Consider the following 18,084-nt stretch of genomic DNA (forward strand, 5'->3'; position numbering starts at 1 on the left):
CTAGCAGACCACCAGACCATCAGACCACCAGACCAGCAGACCTCCAGATCTCCTGTAACACAAATTTACAAGAGAGCGTTTCTCAGCGGGAGCATCCACCCACCACAGTCTCACAAAACGCTGAGCTTGTTAAATCCTATTTATCTTTTTATATAAAACAATACATTCCCTCAATGTTGTTAATTTTTCCCTTTCGGTATCGAAGATGTTAATGATACTTTTCACGGTATTGTGTCGAAGTTATAAATCCCAGTATCGTGACAACACGACGTCATTAGAACCAGAGTCTGGTAGAGTTCCACTTCACTACCTCGTGTGTGTAACCAACGTTATGAAATGTGGTCGCGTCGGATGACTGACGTCCTGAGTGCGAAACGCCCCCGATAGACAGAATGACGTTATGGTATGTTGACACCCTAATGACTAGAGCGCAGGATGTGAGTGATGTATTGGGGGGCGGAGGTTAGCGTGTGGTTAACCTCTCCGCTTCTACCTCGTCTGTTTGTTCTTCCGTCGGCTTTCTCTTGTTTTTACTCTTTTTTTTCTAATTAAAACAACTTTTTATAACATTTCTTTCTCCCATTTTGTTCACAGTCCTGCAGTTGAGGCTTCAGCAAAGACGGACCCGGGAGCAGCTGGTGGACCAGGGCATCATGCCACGTGAGTGTCAGCACTGCCAGCTGTCCGTCACTCACCAAACAGCTAACGTGGTAGCGGCGGGTGTATGATAACAAACCCTCATAGCTGAGATAATAAACACGTTTGCTCTATTTTTGAATGTAGATCGTTTGTCTCACAGACGAACACATTATTTTATACATGCAGTATCTTGCTGTTTAATGTAATTTAAGTTATGGATTCATCACTTGTGCATTGATGAAGATGTTCTGTGTTGCAGCTCTGAAGAGCCCGGCAGCTTTCCATGGGCAGATTCGCAGCTTGGAGAGAGCCAGGGTGAGGAACCCAGTTTAGAAATAACTTGAGAAGCAGAAGAAATGCACTCCTGGTCTGTCCTGTTGCTCAAATGTCGATGATTTCCTGAACGTCTCTTTCTCTTTAGACGGAGAATTTCCTCAAACACAAGATCCGCAGTCGCCCGGAGAGAGCAGAGCTGATCAGGATGCACATCCTGCAAGGTGCCGGTGACTCTCTCGTCCTCACGACCAACACTTTGTGTATTCTCTGATATTCCTTGTCGACCTTTTTGAAGCATCATAGAAATGCACCAGACATGTGTGCGCACAGCATTCGATTAGGTGATTTTCTAATTGTAATGTTCGGTACAGCTTGATGTTTTGCGTGACATTTGTTTGTGTTGCTCAGAGACGGGAGCAGAGCCGTCACTACAGGCCACCCAGATGAGGCTGAAGAGAGCCCGGCTGGCCGACAACCTCAACGAGATGATCGCTCAGCGACCCGGCCCCATGGAGCTGGTGGAGAAGAACATCCTGCCCGTGGATTCCAGCGTTAAACAGGCCATCATCGGTGAGACACGAGCGGAGCAGTGATGATAAGAATGTTGTTATATTAGACAGCCGGTGCTTTTAGAGCATTTCTGCCTTAATGGCCTCTGTCAGGGAGCGGTCGTTGTTTGATGCACCGTGCAGGGAAAGTAGTGTTTTACTGGTAAAGTGATACAAAACACAGCGAGGGGTTAAGTGCTGGACTTTGTTTCTCTTAGTGGGTCAGGTGAATTATCCCAAAGTGGTGGATGAAGACAGCAACGAAGCCCTTTCCCCAGAGCAGCCGGCCAGCCAGGAGTCTCAGAGCTCTGTCCCCTCTCCTGCAGAGAGCAAAGTGCCAGAGACGCCCTCTCCAGCCCCAGCAGCACCTCCACCTCCACCACCACCACCTCCTCCATCATCAGTACCCACCACCATGATGCAGGTCAGAAACAGGACGAGTACTGCTGCTGTTTGTCCTGCCTGAGTAGCTGATATTACACTTTGCTGTACAGTTACACGTGTCTTTGTTATGCTTCTTCAGGCCTTCCCAGTTACGACACAAGCAACAACAGACTTTGTGAAATTGGTCTCTGCCAGTGAGCATCCTCCCGGCCGCCCGGCTGTCCCTCCTGCACAGACACTCACCACAGTTGCTCCTCCTAAACCAGGCCCAACATTGGTGAAAGTAAGTTTTCCCTCCTCTAAATATAATATAACCTCTTACTGTAATATTTGAATGTCGCTGGACAAATTCTACGTTTTCTTGTTTTTCCTCCAACGACAGCAAAGCCAGCAGAAGTCTCCCTCCGAGAAGAGCCGCAGTAAGAAGAGCAAAGAGCCGAAGTCCAGGGTGAAGAAGCTCAAGTACCACCAGTATGTTCCCCCGGACCAGAAGCTGGAGGCCAGTGAAGAACCCATGGACTCCTCTTATGCCCGACTGCTGCAGCAACAGCAGCTGTTCCTGCAGCTGCAGATCCTCAGCCAGCAGCAGCAGCACTACAACTACCAGACTATATTACCAGCTCCACTCAAGTGCGTGTGTAAAACATTCAGAAGTAGTAAGAACAATACACAAGTGAGAAAAGAAAGTCTGATTTAAATCGTTTCCTGTTTATGATTTAAGAACATGTGAAACAAAGGTTTTGCCGGGATAATATTAGTTTAGAAGTTGTAAATAAGCTCCTGCACACGGTCTAACTTGGAGTTATTTAATATTTAATATAAGTTATAAGTTTGTGTGTTTGTTGTTGTAATACTCATGTTGGCCACAAGAGGCTGAAGAGCGCCACTACTGATGTTTTAACTGGGACTAAAAGCGTTCATGTTTTCTTCCAGGTCAATTTGGAGAAATTAAAACTCACCTGGAAGAAAATAAAGTAATTCACCTGGCAACATGTGTTCCTCTTCCTGTTTCACCTGCTCTTCATCCTCTACCTGTTTCACCTGCTCTTCATCCTCTACCTGTTTCACCCCTGCTCTTCATCCTCTACCTGTTTCACCTGCTCTTCATCCTCTTCCTGTTTCACCTGCTCTTCATCCTCTTCCTGTTTCATCCTCTCTTCATCCTCTTCCTGTTTCACCTGCTCTTCATCCTCTTCCTGTTTCACCTGCTCTTCATCCTCTACCTGTTTCACCTGCTCTTCATCCTCTTCCTGTTTCACCTGCTCTTCAATCCTCTTCCTGTTTCACCTGCTCTGCATCCTCTACCTGTTTCACCTGCTCTTCATCCTCTTCCTGTTTCACCTGCTCTTCATCCTCTTCCTGCTCTACCTGTTCACCTGCTCTTCATCCTCTTCCTGTTTCACCTGCTCTTCATCCCTTCCTGTTTCATCACCTGCTCTTCATCCCTCTTCCTGTTTCACCTGCTCTTCATCCTCTTCCTGTTTCACCTGCTCTTCATCCTCTACCTGTTTTCACCTGCTCTTCATCCTCTCCTGTTTCACCTGCTCTTCATCCTCTACCTGTTTCACCTGCTCTTCATCCTCTTCCTGTTTCACCTGCTCTTCATCCTCTTCCTGTTTCACCTGCTCTTCATCCTCTTCCTGTTTCACCTGCTCTTCATCCTCTACCTGTTTCACCTGCTCTTCATCTCTACCTGTTTCACTGCTCTTCATCCTCTATCCTGTCTCACCTGCTTCTTCACCGCTGACCTGTTTCACCTGCTCTTCATCCTCTTCTGGTTTCACCTGCTCTTTCAAATCCTCTACCTGTTTCACCTGCTCTTCATCCTCTAACCTGTTTTACCTGCTCTTCATCCTCTAGCCAGGGTCCCTTCACCTGCTCTTCATCCTCTTACCTGTTTCACCTGCCTTCTTGCAATCCTCTTCCTGTTTCAACCTGCTCTTCATCCTCTTACCTGTTTCACCTGCTCTTCATCCTCTTACCTGTTTTCACCTGCTCTTCATCCTCTACCTGTTTCACCTGCCTCTTCATCCTCTTACCTGTTTTCACCTGCTCTTCATCCTCTTCCTGTTCACCTGCTTCTTCATCCTTCCTGTTTCACCTTCTTCTTCATCCTCTTCCTGTTTTCACCTGCTCTTCATCCTCTACCTGTTTCACCTGCTCTTCATCCTCTTCCTGTTTCACCTGCTCTTCATCCTCTTCCTGTTTCACCTGCTCTTCATCCTCTACCTGTTTCACCTGCTCTTCATCCTCTACCTGTTTCACCTGCTCTTCATCCTCTTCCTGTTTCACCTGCTCTTCATCCTCTTCCTGTTTCACCTGCTCTTCATCCTCTACCTGTTTCACCTGCTCTTCATCCTCTTCCTGTTTCACCTGCTCTTCATCCTCTACCTGTTTCACCTGCTCTTCATCCTCTACCTGTTTCACCTGCTCTTCATCCTCTTCCTGTTTCACACCTGCTCTTCATCCTCTACCTGTTTCACCCTGCTCTTCATCCTCTACCTGTTTCACCTGCTCTTCATCCTCTACCTGTTTCACCTGCTCTTCATCCTCTACCTGTTTCACCTGCTCTTCATCCTCTTCCTGTTTCACCTGCTCTTCATCCTCTACCTGTTTCACCTGCTCTTCATCCTCTACCTGTTTCACCTGCTCTTCATCCTCTTCCTGTTTCACCTGCTCTTCATCCTCTTCCTGTCTCACCTGCTCTTCATCCTCTACCTGTTTCACCTGCTCTTCATCCTCTTCCTGTTTCACCTGCTCTTCATCCTCTTCCTGTTCACCTGCTCTTCATCCTCTTCCTGTTTCACCTGCTCTTCATCCTCTTCCTGTCTCACCTGCTCTTCATCCTCTTCCTGTCTCACCTGCTCTTCATCCTCTACCTGTTTCACCTGCTCTTCATCTTAATCACAGGAGAGAAAAGTATTTCCATCAGAATCTTTTTTTTCTCACTTTCCTCTCGGGGCCTGAAAGTGAAAGGTTGTTGTCAGCGACCCAGACGGCCGTTAGCTAGTTTCCAATATCGACTCTAATCGTAGTAATAATAATAATTATAACAGGATGTCGTTTCACCAGCTGCTGTTTTCATGAATGGCCTCACACATGACGCAGGATGGTCATATTGAGAACTCCTTTCTTCCTCTTCTTCTTTTCCTGTTTCCTCTTCATGTGATACGGACGCAAGGGTAACAATGACATCATGTTTTCTCTGTCTCTTTCTCACCGTAGGCCGGCGGCCGAGGGTCAGAGCGGCAGCGCCGGCAGCCTGCCGACCTCCATCATGATGTCTTTGCCCACCGCGCCTCCACCTCCCCCCGTGACTCCGTCTCCGTCTCGTCTAAACAACTCTCTCTCGAACCGCAAGCCAGGAGTCTTGCCTGCCAACCTGGAGGAGATGAAGGTATTTGGAAACCCTTGTAGCTCGGAACCGCTTAGAAATCACAGTTATGATCGAAGCCTCAACGGAGAAATTCCCCTTTTTTTATGCCCAGTCAGCTGTTTCTGAACTGTGAGATATTACACAGCCTGTACAGGAATGTTTCCATAGACCTCTGATATCCACTCGTAACATCTAACATTAATGAAGTTTCATAAAGCACTGATGACAGACAGCCAATCACTGCAACGAGATGAAGTGAGAACATGAAGAGCTTCATAAATAACTAAACTCAATGTTTGTGTTTGTAGGTGGCTGAGCTGAAACTGGAGCTCAAGCTGCGCGGCCTCCCCGTGTCGGGGACAAAGACGGATCTGATAGAAAGACTGAAGCCTTTCCAGGACAATCACTGCGCCTCCCCTCCTGCCCTCGCCACCACCATGCACATGGAGGTCACCCCCCCCGCTATAGTCCTTCCCGTCCAACAGGGGGCTCCAGAGAGCGTGCACCCCACACCGCCGGTCTCACCCATCCCCGCTGATCGCTCCACCCTCCAGCAGGATGGAGGCAAGTCTGAGACGTCGTTTGAGACGCACATGGTGAACTCCGGCTGGGCGGGTCCACTGTCCTCACCTTTCCAGTCTTTCCAAGTCCCGCAGGAGAAGGACCGGCGGCTCCACGAGAAAGAGCGGCAGATAGTGGAGTTGATGAAGAAGCTGGAGCAGGAGCAGAAGTTGGTGGAGGAGCTGAAGATGCAGCTGGAGGTGGAGAAGAGAGGGCAGGGCGGCTGCACCGCTGACTCTGCCTCTCCCAAAGTCACGTCTGTACCTGCCATGAAGCCTGTTCCCACTGTCCTCAACTCGCGTGTGGTAAAAATGGAAGGTACCGTCCTGTCCACCTGTTCGTCCACCGCGGCTACAATCCCCAGTCAGATCCTGGGCTCCCAGGCTCTCCCCCCTCTGCCGACGGTGGTCAAGTTGGAGGACGTAACGGTTTCTTCTGGCAAGCCGCTCCAGCTCCAGACCCAAACCCAGCTCCTCACCCAGATCCAGCAGCAACTAACCAACAGCCCACAGCTTCTCTCCCAGACGCAGAGAAGTCCCAAACTCCAGCCGCAGTCCCAGCCCGCCGCCCCCGGCCTGCAGCAGTTCTTCATCAGCCACCAAGGTCGGGTGTCCCAGGTGCTGGGTCAGCCTCAGACCTTGTTAACCACCACTGGCCAGGCTGGAACTCAGATCCTCGTCCCAGTCTCGTTACCCAACAACGCCACTGCAATCCAGCTGCCGAGCGCCGCCGTCAGCCTGCAGGTAAGACTTCCATACAGCAGAGTGACGTCGTGTGTTGTGTGTCCCTTCTGTGTCTCCACTGCACGGGGGCGCTGCTCCACACGACTGGACAAGATGTACACATTAGAGAACTGTGTGTGTGTGTGTGTGTGTGTGTTTACACATTAGAGAACTGTGTGTGTAGACTCATGATGTTCCTGCACCCTCTCTCCTCATCTCAGCCTGTTCTTCAGGCCACAGTCCCGAATCCAGGCCTGGTTCCTCAGCTGCAAAGCACTAAGATGGAGATGGCCCCCAGCCAGCAGTTGACCAACCACAACTCATTGCTGCAGGTCAGTCGCGCCTCGCAGTTTGCTGCACAACAATAACCCTTCTCTGTCGTGTCCTTTGCACGTTTAACCAACGAAGCGATTAAAAGCACTTTACAGAAGACAGTAAAAGCATTGAGGTCAAAGGAAGTCGTTAATAAGACGGACGGTGTTTTGTCTCGACAGACTCTGACCATGTGCAACAACACTCTTGGTTTGGAGAACCAGGCGAGGCCTGAGCTGAGTCCCCAGTGTTTCCTGAGAAGCTCCCCAGAGAACAGGGTCTCTCCACGGGCTTCACCCAACAACCACATCTCTAACGGACCCCTCAATAAGGTATCACAGCAGGGGGGTTAGTTTGGTTCTCTATCATCTCTGGACCTTTTCTGCACAAAACACATTTTTATTGTGTGTTGTGGATTTAGATTCTGCACATTTCCCAACTTAACTTGTAACGTTCGCTTCACCCCCGCCGTTCTTAATGTCCGTCTGTCTTCCAGTCTCCGTCTCCACAGCCGACCTTCATCCTTCAGCACAGCTCCCTCGTCACTCAGCCTCCCAAGACCAGAGAGCCTCCGCGCTATGAGGAGGCCATCAAACAGAGCCGAAACATGCACATCAACAACGTGTCACAGGTTAGAGACACACACACACACACACACACACACACACACACACACACACACACACACACACACACACCACTTCAGGATACATAAAAAGTTTAGATTTCGCTTTTGTTGAGCCTCAAGTCTCTTAACCCCGTTGACTCTCTCTTCAGGTCCCCACGGCAACCAGCCAGCAGATGGATGACTTGTTCGACATCCTGATAGAGAGCGGCGGTAAGGAGGAGCACGCCGACGCTACACACACAGGAAACAAACAAAGGGAAACTGTTGTTGTTGGTGACATTACAGATTAAGTTAACACAGCTGATTATGACTCATATTATTATTTATCTTTATCAACCATTTATACATTACTTTTAGCAAACTATATATATTTATATTATTTGATTTTCTATATATATATATATTCTTTTTTTATTTTATTTGTATTATATATTTTTTCATATATATATATATATATATATATATATATATATATATATATATATATATATATATATATATATATATATATATATATATATATATATTTAGTTAGCTAAAAGTAAAGGACAAATAATTAGAATAATTAGCTAAAGTGAATGGTTAAACTAAAATAAAATAAAAATAAATGTAAAAAGTCAGGATTCGTAGGAGCCCTCGTTGGTTGAATTCTCATCATAATAATAATAATAATAATAATAATACATGTTTCTATCGCTCTCTAGAAATCACTCCATTCATCCAGCAGGACCCTCACGTGTCCCTCACTAAGACCCTCCCCGTCACAGCAAACATCTTCACCCTACCGGTCAGCACCGTTCTCTCCAGGCCGCCTCCACATATCCAGGTGGCTCCTCCGCCCGCCCTGAGCCCCGGCCTGCCCAGCCTCTCCTCGCTCGCCACAGACAATCAGCTGGAGGCCTTTCTGGAATGCACACTGGCTGATACGGCGCCGGCGTCAGACCCGCGCACACGGGGCCTGATGGAGGAGCTGCAGGCCCAGCTGATGGAGCACCAAGCTTACTCGCCCATGGACACATCAGACCTGTCCTTCTGTGATTCTTCCTCGCCCTCCTCGCTCAACATGGGCCTGTCCGACCCAGGCCTGGACAACATGGAGTGGCTGGACCTCACCATGCCTCCGGGTCCGGCTGGGTCTCTCACACCGCTGGGGATCCCAACGGACTTCCTGGATACTCAAGACCTGCAGCTGCACTGGGACTGACGGAGGGACGGACGACAGGAAGACAAGAAGAGTTGACGGAGCAGCTGAGCCGGGAGCGCTGGATGGATTGAGAGGAAGAGAAGAAGGAGAAGAAGGAGAAGAAGGAGAAGAAGGAGAAGAAGGAGAAGAAGGAGGAGAAGAAGGAGAAGAAGGAGAAGAAGGAGAAGAAGGAGGAGAAGAAGGAGGAGAAGAAGGAGAAGAAGGAGGAGAAGAAGAAGGAGAAGGAGAAGAAGGGCATTAACGGCCACGAAGAGGTTGAGTTTCAACATTTTACACAAGGTGGAGCAGCGAGGCCATCCTGTGCCGTACCATCCTCCCCAGTACACCACCCCATCTGTAATACTGTACGAGCTGCTGGACAGGCAGCGATTCAAGCAGGAGTTTGCACAGAAGAGCCTGAATAACGTCCCCACTGAGGTGACCCTGGATCCTGGTCACCGCTTGTATTGGCGATTTAAAAGGGATTTTAAACTCGATGATTTTACCGATCGCTCGCAGAGACGAGGAGGCGGAGCCACGTGGACACTAGTAGCATGGACTGTTTGTAAATACTCTTAAAACCCCACTAATACAACTTAACTGATATTAACCGTTTATTTCTGCTGGAGGTTTGGCTGGTTGGCTTTCAGTGTGAACACCGGGTCTATTTTAATGTGTCGGCACGGTAACTAAATGTAACAGGTGGAGGCAGTGTGATGTTCCCCTGAAGCCTAGCTTAGAACAGCAGGTCATTGCTACACGATAAGATGTAATAAAAACCACAGAAATATGTGCGATAAACAACATTATTGTCATTTTAATGCGATAATATAATGACATAATAATACAAAGTGCAAACTTTAAAAGAGCTATGAACTTTTATACAATATTTAAGAATAATCAGACATTGGAATGTTAATACAAATATATATATATAAAACAATCTTCTATAAATAAAACATTACTTAAAAGGACTGTGTTAATATATAATGTAGGGAAACACACCGAGCAATACCGAGGTCAGCAAAAAGGATCCAAGTCACGTCCATATGGCGACGGGCCTAAGCTTATACTCTCAATAAATAATGAGCGCGTCATGATGTCATCTGTTCATCTTGGACCGGTTCCCTTTATGATCGGACGCTGTGAAGCTTCAAAGGGATTCCTCCCTCGGAGGTCGAGCGTCCGCTCACGCCGCTCCCACGAACTGAACGTGACGAGTCCGACATGATGTGACCGTTTCCTCCCGACCTTCCCTGACCCTGCGGTCGCAGCTGATGAACCAATGACTCTACAGAACACACACTTCGGAGGCTCCTCCATCGACGTGAGAGCTATGCACTTAAGAGGCGGAGGGATCTGACGACGCGCCTCGTTCACCTCAAAACACGGAAATGTGACCTTTTCATATCCACGGCGATCGTTTAATACGACGTGATTGTCACGCGGCCAATCGCTCCGGAGATGCTGCAGTTGTCGTCCGAGTATCTTATTATGAATGTAATTTTGAAAAATGTGACTTCACTCAAAGTCGGCAGCTTTTTCACTTCTGAACTCGGCTGCAGTCGAATCGTCGGGTTCTTTCTTTTCTGCCAGAAGCGTCTCAGTGGCGGCCGCGACGAGCCGGTTGACATCTGGACCGTCCTTTACCAAAGGAAAGGGGATGATGCCGTCCCACAATTCCTTGCTGCAGCAACATTCGAAGCACACACTTACGTCTTCTAGAGTAAGTGCACTGAGCGCCGCTTAGCGTCTTTCTTTGACCTCTGAACGTTTTCCATCAAGGTCGAGGAAAAGTGTTGTTTTGACTATTCGACGGCAGCCATGGAGACGCATCCACGATAAGTGAACTGCAAGTTGTATCAAGGAGTAAAGATGTCTCTGTGTGTGTGTGTGTGTGTGTGTGTGTGTGTCAGGATGGGGAATTACTGCATCACTAGCTAACAAACGTAACTGATGAGTTCCTCCGCTTTAACTTTTATCAAGTGACCAAAGCATCATTTGGAGGAATCGGAATAGGAGCTGATGCAAGTTAGTTGTTGGTGTGTGTGTGTGTGTGTGTGTGTGTGTGTGTGTGTGTGTGAGAGAGAGAGAGAGAGAGAGAGAAGCATGTGTGTGTACTTGTCTTCCTGTCTGTTGCATGTACCCCGGTGTCTCTGTGCATGATTGTACTCGCGTTTAATCAGGAGCCGCTCCGAGCTCTTCCTCAGCCGTCGCCCACAAGTTGTCTGAAGGAAATTTGCGAATATCTATGAAATCCAATCATTTGACAACAATTAGAAAACTTTACTCTTTAAAAAGGCTTCTGATGACTGTTCACTGTTCTTATCTGTGTTGTTTCCGTCCGTGTGTCCTCCAGTCATAAACGCACACGCACCTTCTTGGAGGTGTGACACACGATGAAGAGGGCTTAGCTACGTGTGAAGCCGTCATACATTCAAGATGTTTATTTTCCACAGATTGCATCATATCCTGCTGTTTCCTTTCAAACACAAAGATTGAGTTACTGATTTAGTATCTCCGTGTAAGGCTTTGGGATGCAGTCTGACTGTATGACACTTTGAAATAAGATTGCTTTTTTGTTTTTTAATTGTCTTCTTAATTGTCAGGAAGTGAAATCACATTTAAACCACTTAAATCTGTCGTTACGTCCGCGGCCACTAGAGGGCGCTGCCTCTCCTGGTGTGGCACATTTTCAGGGTCATTTTCTAGCAGGGAGAAAAGTTGCATGGGATTATTTCTTTATGCATTTTAAATGGATGTATTTTCTGCCTGTGTGATGCTGAAGTTCTGCATGTCAACTGTGTGTGATGCTCTTACTGCTCCGGCAGTTATCATCACATCAGGACAAATGCAAAACATCTGACCCCCTGAAAGAATTGCACCAAATTCTGCAGCGACCAGCTCCGGGGCTTTGTTGTGTGTGTGTGAGAGAGAGTGTGTGTGTGTGTGTGTGTGTGAGAGAGAGAGAGAGAGTGTGTGTGTGTGTGTGTGTGTGTGTGTGTGTGTGTGTGTGTGTGAGAGCTTTTCTTCTGGTAAACTCGTGTTAAACCACTTGGACCCTCATGTTCCTGCTTGGAGGTGTATAACTCTTTTTCCACATTGCTGCGAGATTTAAATCCTACAGAGGATGACGAGTAAGAATCACTAATTGATTCACGTGTATCCTAGAAGAGATGTCAAGTTAATAGTGTTTTATTTTATTATTATTATTTGTACAGCTTCTAAGGCTGTGACATTTGATATTATGTTGCCAAAAAGGCAGTGGAACATATTCTCACATTCTGTTTCTTACGTTTCTTTGTGTTTATCACTTGAATATTATTACATTTAATCTTGTTTTCATGCTCGTTTAAAAGCGGAGGATTTAATGTGTATATTTTTGGTTTGCAGAGGGTTTTTTTCCAGACAGGGAAAAGCAATAATGTCTGCTCTCCCTTAATATAATGTCTGTCAGACCTGGTTTCATTAATATAACTACCATACAGTTTCTGATTTCAAAAGCACTTAATATCTGAGTGGTTTTAGCGGCACGTCCTGTCGCCGTCTCTTCTTTCCTAGTTGGAGTTGGAAGGTGTTGACTCGCTTCAGCTGCAGCATTTATCTTCATGTAAACGTTTGTGTAGAAGCTGAACTTCAAATCAGACGAGACGTTTCATTGCAATCGTTTATGTTTTGGGGACATTTCCATCGTTCATTGTAGCGGACTCTCCTCTGCATCTCCACCACCCTCGCCATGCCTCTTGTTGTCTGTATGCCATATGTTTTGCACATTGTGTACATATTTATATAGATGTAATGCATATTTTTCTACATGTGTAACATCCATGGGTTCTCTATTTTGTAAATACTCTAAAAGATGTATATAAGTACTGTATGCCTTTACGTGTCAATAAAATGTGGTGTACTGTGAAAGCCTCTGCAGAACGTTATTACAGAATAATGCACATCTGTTTTAATATATCACAATATTTCCAATAAACAGCGAGAATACAGAAAACGGAAGAATCAACATTTGAATTGTTACGGCTGAAACAAGGAGAGGCGCAGTCATGACCTCCATGCAGCTGTATCCTGATGTTGGCAGCAGAAACATCCTTTTTAAATGTAGGGATCAGTTTGTTTGGAGTTATTAGAATCTGACGCATTTTAAGGGATATTTTGGACTGTGGATAAGAACCTGCAGTAGATGGTCGGCACAAACGCAGTTTGGAGAAACCGACAGGATTGCAAAGCAATGTACTGCTGAAAACAGGGCAGCAGCAAAACTAAAAATCTAAATCAGTTTAGCCGTTATCTATAATGTCTTCAAAGCCACCAGACTCCTTTGACAAAACTAGTTAGTTTTCACCAAAGTCACACAATAAACTAATTTTGGGTTCAATTACTGTTTTTGTCAATGGAGTCTGGTGGCTTTGAAGACAGCTTAGATAACGGCTTCATTTTCCTGTCAAAGGGATGTCGGAGCAAGTTTAGGGGTGAAAATATCCCAAAGATGGTGTGCACTTTAACCGATTTTAGATTTATTTTTAGGATGGCCTTTCTTTTAGGTGGCTGGGATACGTTTTGTAGCTTCTCCAAACTGATATCCACTGTAGGTAACACACTGACTATAAATACCTTACCTAATCCCACTTCAAATTATCCGGACTTCCCCTTTAACTAGTTTAAACATCCTAAAAGTGTGCAGTGCTTTGAATAGCAGGGTTTGTATTTGCATGCTAAATGAAGTCCATGCTATGCAGATATTCTGGTAGGCAAACGAAGGCCGGCGGTCACAGAGTGCGAGACAAACATACAGTAGCTTTTCCGATCCGCTTGATCAGTTTGTACCATCGCTGCAGTCGACTCCAGGCACATGACCAACATCAGTCCAGGCCGAGTCCCAGAGACCACCAGACGTGGACACTCGTGGATTGCACTTTACAAATCACATCAGTGCTGTTAATGTAGTAACCTCCATGTCACAATGGCTCGTGGGTGTGTATTTTGGCCTTGCACTGGGGACATCGGTGGTGGATGTCTTTCATCTGGGTCATGAAGAAAGGAAGGAGACAGCAGCCGAGGAAACCTCTGTGGAAGGAAGGAAGGAAGGAAGAGAGCCCGGATGGGAGAGGTCAAAGTTCAACCTCAAGGTGTCATTGAGCAACTAGCTTGTCTTTAAAACTAACTTTAAATCAGCTTGAACACATCACATCTGCTGACATTACCCACTCAATACTACAGTTACTCAATGTAATGTCAATTGCACAAAGAAAGCTGGCAAGTCTGCAAAAGTCCTAAAAGACGTACCCGCTCAAGGCGCAGATGCAGCAAGTGATCCACGTCGTCTCGCCCAGTTTGCTGCTGGTTTCTGTGACGACGACCTCTTCACAGAATGGACACTTGGTGACCTCTGGTTTTACACCCAGATAGTTCGCTTTACCACAAGAGAGACAGAAAACACTCTTACCGGCAAAAAATGGAACCAAAAATGTCGTATGTGTCAAAAAATGACGTATGTCATAAAGAAGTCGTAGTGAGTAAAAAGAAGTCAGTTAAGTATGCCACAAAAAAATCATAACATACTCATATCATACTTTAGTAAGCCATAAAAAAACATCCTAATGTAGTATATCAGTATATTAAGTAAAAAAAAAGGTCATTGTGCAGGGGTTCCCAAACTTTCTGTGGCCAAGGTACACCAAAGACCAAGCCAAAATCTCAATCCCACCTGAGTTCATATCCGGGAAAAATCCCCTCTATAACACATCGTATCACTGTTATCACTCTGTGAACATTTATTTAGTCCCTGTAAGAAGCTGTTCTCCTTCACACTAGCAGAGAGCCTTTGATGTGTCACACTCTAATGTTTCCCACCATGCGCAAATGGCTAAAACGGGGTTCAATTTGACAGATACATTTTTTTTAATGATTGTTTTATTTATATTTAGGCCAAAGCATATAAGACCTATTGTTTCTATATTGTGAAATAAGTATGTAGGACAAAGTACCGATAAAGTACAGTATTTCCCTGCGCTGCGCCCCCCCCCCCCCCCCCCCCTGAAGTTCAAGACGTTTTTTTTTTTTATATATTCACAACTTTTCACATTGAACAGGTGCTCTTTTATTAAATAAACTAAACGCTTATGTCATTTATCTCATTTATGTGCACGTTTCAGTTGCTTTGCATCTTTACATTCTCTCCTCTGCTCTGCTTTGCTTCGTGAGGGGCGGAGCTCCGCTTCCGAACCCACACACGCGCGCGCGAACGCACACAGTCAGAGACAGAGTGGAGAAAAGGTAAGGAGAGAACTTAAAAAATCTGCGCCATGCACGGACCTGATCCAGCCCAGGCAGCACCCTGCAGAGCAGTATATCTAGGGGAAACACTGAAGTAAATAAAAAATCATTCATAACCTTGTGTACAGTTAAATGCAATAGGCCTAATTGTTTCAAAATCCCACGGCACACCGGGATTTGTCTCACGGCGGCACACCATTTGGGAACCACTGGTATAGTGTGTCATAAAAAACATCCTAATGTAGTATTTCATTAAAAAGTAATTAAAAAGTAAAAGTGTACTAAGTCAAAAAAGGTCATTGTATAGTATGTTTAAAAATATCATTATATAGTATGCCATACACGTTCCTGATGTAATACATCATAAATAGAGTCACAGTATAGTATGTCATAAAGAAACTGCACAAAAGTCTTCGTATAGTTCGTACCCGTAGACTAAAGGCTTACATTGACTGTATGTCTGAAGCCGCGTGCGTGTGCGTGCGAACGTGTGTGTGTATCCTACCTGGAACGACCGGGCTTGTTGGTTGGCTTTCGTCCACAGGACTAGTTTCTTCGGTCGGTCGGTCAGTTTTATAAAGAGTGGGCCATGCAGCCAGTTGACCTGATATAAAACATGAACGGTCACATTATAGATACATCAAGCAACATCTTTATTCTACATGTACAATTACCGCCTCATGGTTTACATCCATGTGCGTCCACAGTATCATCACTTTATCATCACTGTTAGACATTTGTGTGAAATTGTCATAATTAGCATAGGAATTCTTGAGTTATGGCCAAAAAAGTCAAAATATAGTTTGTCATAAAACAAGTGGCACAAAAGTCTTATTATAGTCTTAGTTTCTCAATGTGCAGAAGGCTTACATTGATCACAGGTGATCACAGCCCTGCATGTCTGAGGCCGTTATACGTGTTTACGTGTGTGTATCCTACCTGGAGCGACCGGGCCTGTTGGTTGGCTTTCTTCCACAGGACTAGTTTCTTCGGTTGTCTCCGGTGTAACGTCCTCCGGTTCCTGCTTGGGAAGCGGTGGTAGCATGTAGATGCCCCCATGGGGTCGGGTCTGCCATGCATGCAGTTGACCTGATTTAAAACATGAGCAGTCATGTTGCAGTTCACATCCATGTCCGTCCAAAGTATCATCATTTTATCATCACTGTTAGACATTTGTGTGAAATTGTCATAATTAGCATAGGAATTCTTGAGCTATGGCCAAAAACGTGTATTGGGAGGTGACCAAATGTTGATCAGTCCCTCCTTTCAAGAAATTCCCTCAAGGCGTTCTTGAGATATTGTGTTCACAAGAATTTGAAATTAATCCGATGAAACTCTGGATGGAGTTCGATAAAGTACAGCAACCCCAAATGTTTAAAAAAACGCTGCAAAATTCAAAATGGCCGACTTCCTGTTGGGTTTACGATATGCCTCCAATAGACTTTTTTGTTTGTCTCCACATGTTACATATACCTACCAAATTTCATACATGTAGGTGAAACACACATCAGGGGCTGCGTTCTAGGTGGTGCTGTCGAGCCACTTTGGCACGCCCATGATCAAAACACATATTTCAGGTACATTTTCACCATGTTTGAATTTTATGGCAAGTTTATAATAATAATAATTCCTACAATTTCAATAGAGTCCTTCAACCCTGACGTTGTCAGTGCTCGGAGTCTAATAATAAGTGAAAGTGAAGAAAAACATGCCTCCATTTGCTTCAACATTGGGGTCATTTCCCCGTATCTCCATTTTAACCAGCATGTCCTCCAGCTCCTCCAGCTCCTTCTGGACGGCCTCCAGCTCACACAGGTGGTCGCCGTCCTTGCAGGTTACTGACGACACTAAGCAGGAAGAGCGAGTTTACAAAGCTGAGCAGATCTATAGCATGCTACTGTAGCTGTTAGCCCATTTTAACTATTGCAGTAGTCCACACAACTGATTAAATATAGCCTAAAGTTATCAGGCAAGTCAACAATATAACTGACAATAAATAATTTTGTCCCCGGGAAACATTTACCTAAAGATTATATTATGATGAGATGAAAGTACAAGTAGTAAGGAAGGACATAGCCTACTAGCTAGCTCCTAGTTTGTTAGCTAACTTTGTTGTTGTTGTTAGCTTGCTGGCTAAAATGCATTAGTATTACAAAAACTAAATTAATTAGCAGCAGCAGCAGCAGCAGCAGTCCATTTACTTGTAAAAGTAAAACATAGAAGTAAAATAAATTAAGTTATAATTTATATCATCCATTGAATTGTGGTAAAAGGGAAGAACATCATTTTTTTTACCAAGTTAGCTAACTTTGTTGGTCATAGCTTGCTGGCAAAAATGTAAAAAGCTAAAGTAACGAATGATAAAAACAAAAAAAAGGTAGAATAAATAAAGATTTATTTTATAATCTTATTGGTGGCTAAGGAAAAGTATAAAGCTTAATATTTATTAATATTATAACTTTTAATAGCTTAACTAACAATATTACAAAGGGTAGATTTGATCAGTGTTCACCTCCTCCTCCTTTTCAGACATGAAATACATAATTATGTTGTTTATTAAGAGTTTGATGTAGATATTTGCCATTATTGTTATGTTTTCTTATATATAATAATGATATATATCTCATTATTATTATTATATATATATATATCTAATAATTATATATATAAATAATGATATATATATATACACACACATATATAATAATTATATATAATTATATATAATAATTATATATTATATAGATATATATAGATTCTTTGACTCACTTCCCTCTGTGGTACAGACACCCCCGTCCCCGGCCTTCTTCCTGATGCGCTGCATCTCCAGCAGAATATCACGCCTGTTGTGGACCTGCATTATGCGGAGCTCGATGAGAGACTGTGGGGGTTCAGTCCCCGTCCCCGGCGTCACCTGGTCGGATTCAGGCTGTGTCTCAGGTTCAAAATCATCCTGCTGCTCTTGTTCTGAGTCTAAACTGACGCTCATCCTGATCATCTGTGACTGCATTAAAGACTCAATTAACAGCTGGCCCTGATGCATCTTGGTTTAAAGATCAAGATGTTTAAAAAAGAAAAAGAAAAACATGAACCAAAAACAGAATCTGAATCCAGGCTCGAGGCCTTCTGGGGAAATTTAGGTTTCGATGCTCCGTTTTTCATTAGCTGTCCAG

The 18,084-nt window shown here is 44.9% G+C and overlaps 2 protein-coding genes across 6 annotated transcripts in view; one reads left to right on the top strand and one right to left on the bottom strand.

Annotated features, from left to right (window-relative positions):
• Window positions 1-12,544, top strand: part of mrtfba (myocardin related transcription factor Ba) — a 24,325-nt gene extending 11,781 nt beyond the window's left edge. For all 5 annotated transcript variants that reach the window (XM_029456572.1, XM_029456573.1, XM_029456574.1 and 2 more), the window contains 14 exons: window positions 595-660; window positions 899-954; window positions 1,061-1,136; window positions 1,324-1,485; window positions 1,682-1,887; window positions 1,987-2,130; window positions 2,230-2,477; window positions 5,073-5,244; window positions 5,532-6,527; window positions 6,728-6,838; window positions 7,001-7,150; window positions 7,315-7,449; window positions 7,596-7,656; window positions 8,151-12,544. In XM_029456572.1, the coding sequence (XP_029312432.1) occupies window positions 595-660; window positions 899-954; window positions 1,061-1,136; window positions 1,324-1,485; window positions 1,682-1,887; window positions 1,987-2,130; window positions 2,230-2,477; window positions 5,073-5,244; window positions 5,532-6,527; window positions 6,728-6,838; window positions 7,001-7,150; window positions 7,315-7,449; window positions 7,596-7,656; window positions 8,151-8,650 (3,083 nt within the window). In that variant the 3' untranslated portion in view covers window positions 8,651-12,544. The remainder of the gene's footprint in view (window positions 1-594; window positions 661-898; window positions 955-1,060; window positions 1,137-1,323; window positions 1,486-1,681; window positions 1,888-1,986; window positions 2,131-2,229; window positions 2,478-5,072; window positions 5,245-5,531; window positions 6,528-6,727; window positions 6,839-7,000; window positions 7,151-7,314; window positions 7,450-7,595; window positions 7,657-8,150) is intronic.
• On the bottom strand, window positions 12,025-17,954 carry LOC115024882 (cell death-inducing p53-target protein 1). Its single transcript, XM_029456746.1, has 6 exons — window positions 17,681-17,954; window positions 16,624-16,758; window positions 15,851-16,000; window positions 15,417-15,515; window positions 13,922-14,048; window positions 12,025-13,702 (listed from the first exon to the last, which is right to left on the bottom strand). Exons 1-6 carry the CDS (start codon window positions 17,952-17,954, stop codon window positions 13,594-13,596), a joined length of 894 nt encoding a protein of 297 aa, XP_029312606.1. The 3' UTR covers window positions 12,025-13,593.
• Window positions 17,955-18,084: the final 130 nt, after the last annotated feature.

This window comes from Cottoperca gobio, chromosome 19 (genome assembly GCF_900634415.1).
Source record: "Cottoperca gobio chromosome 19, fCotGob3.1, whole genome shotgun sequence".
NCBI classification, from domain to species: domain Eukaryota; kingdom Metazoa; phylum Chordata; class Actinopteri; order Perciformes; family Bovichtidae; genus Cottoperca; species Cottoperca gobio.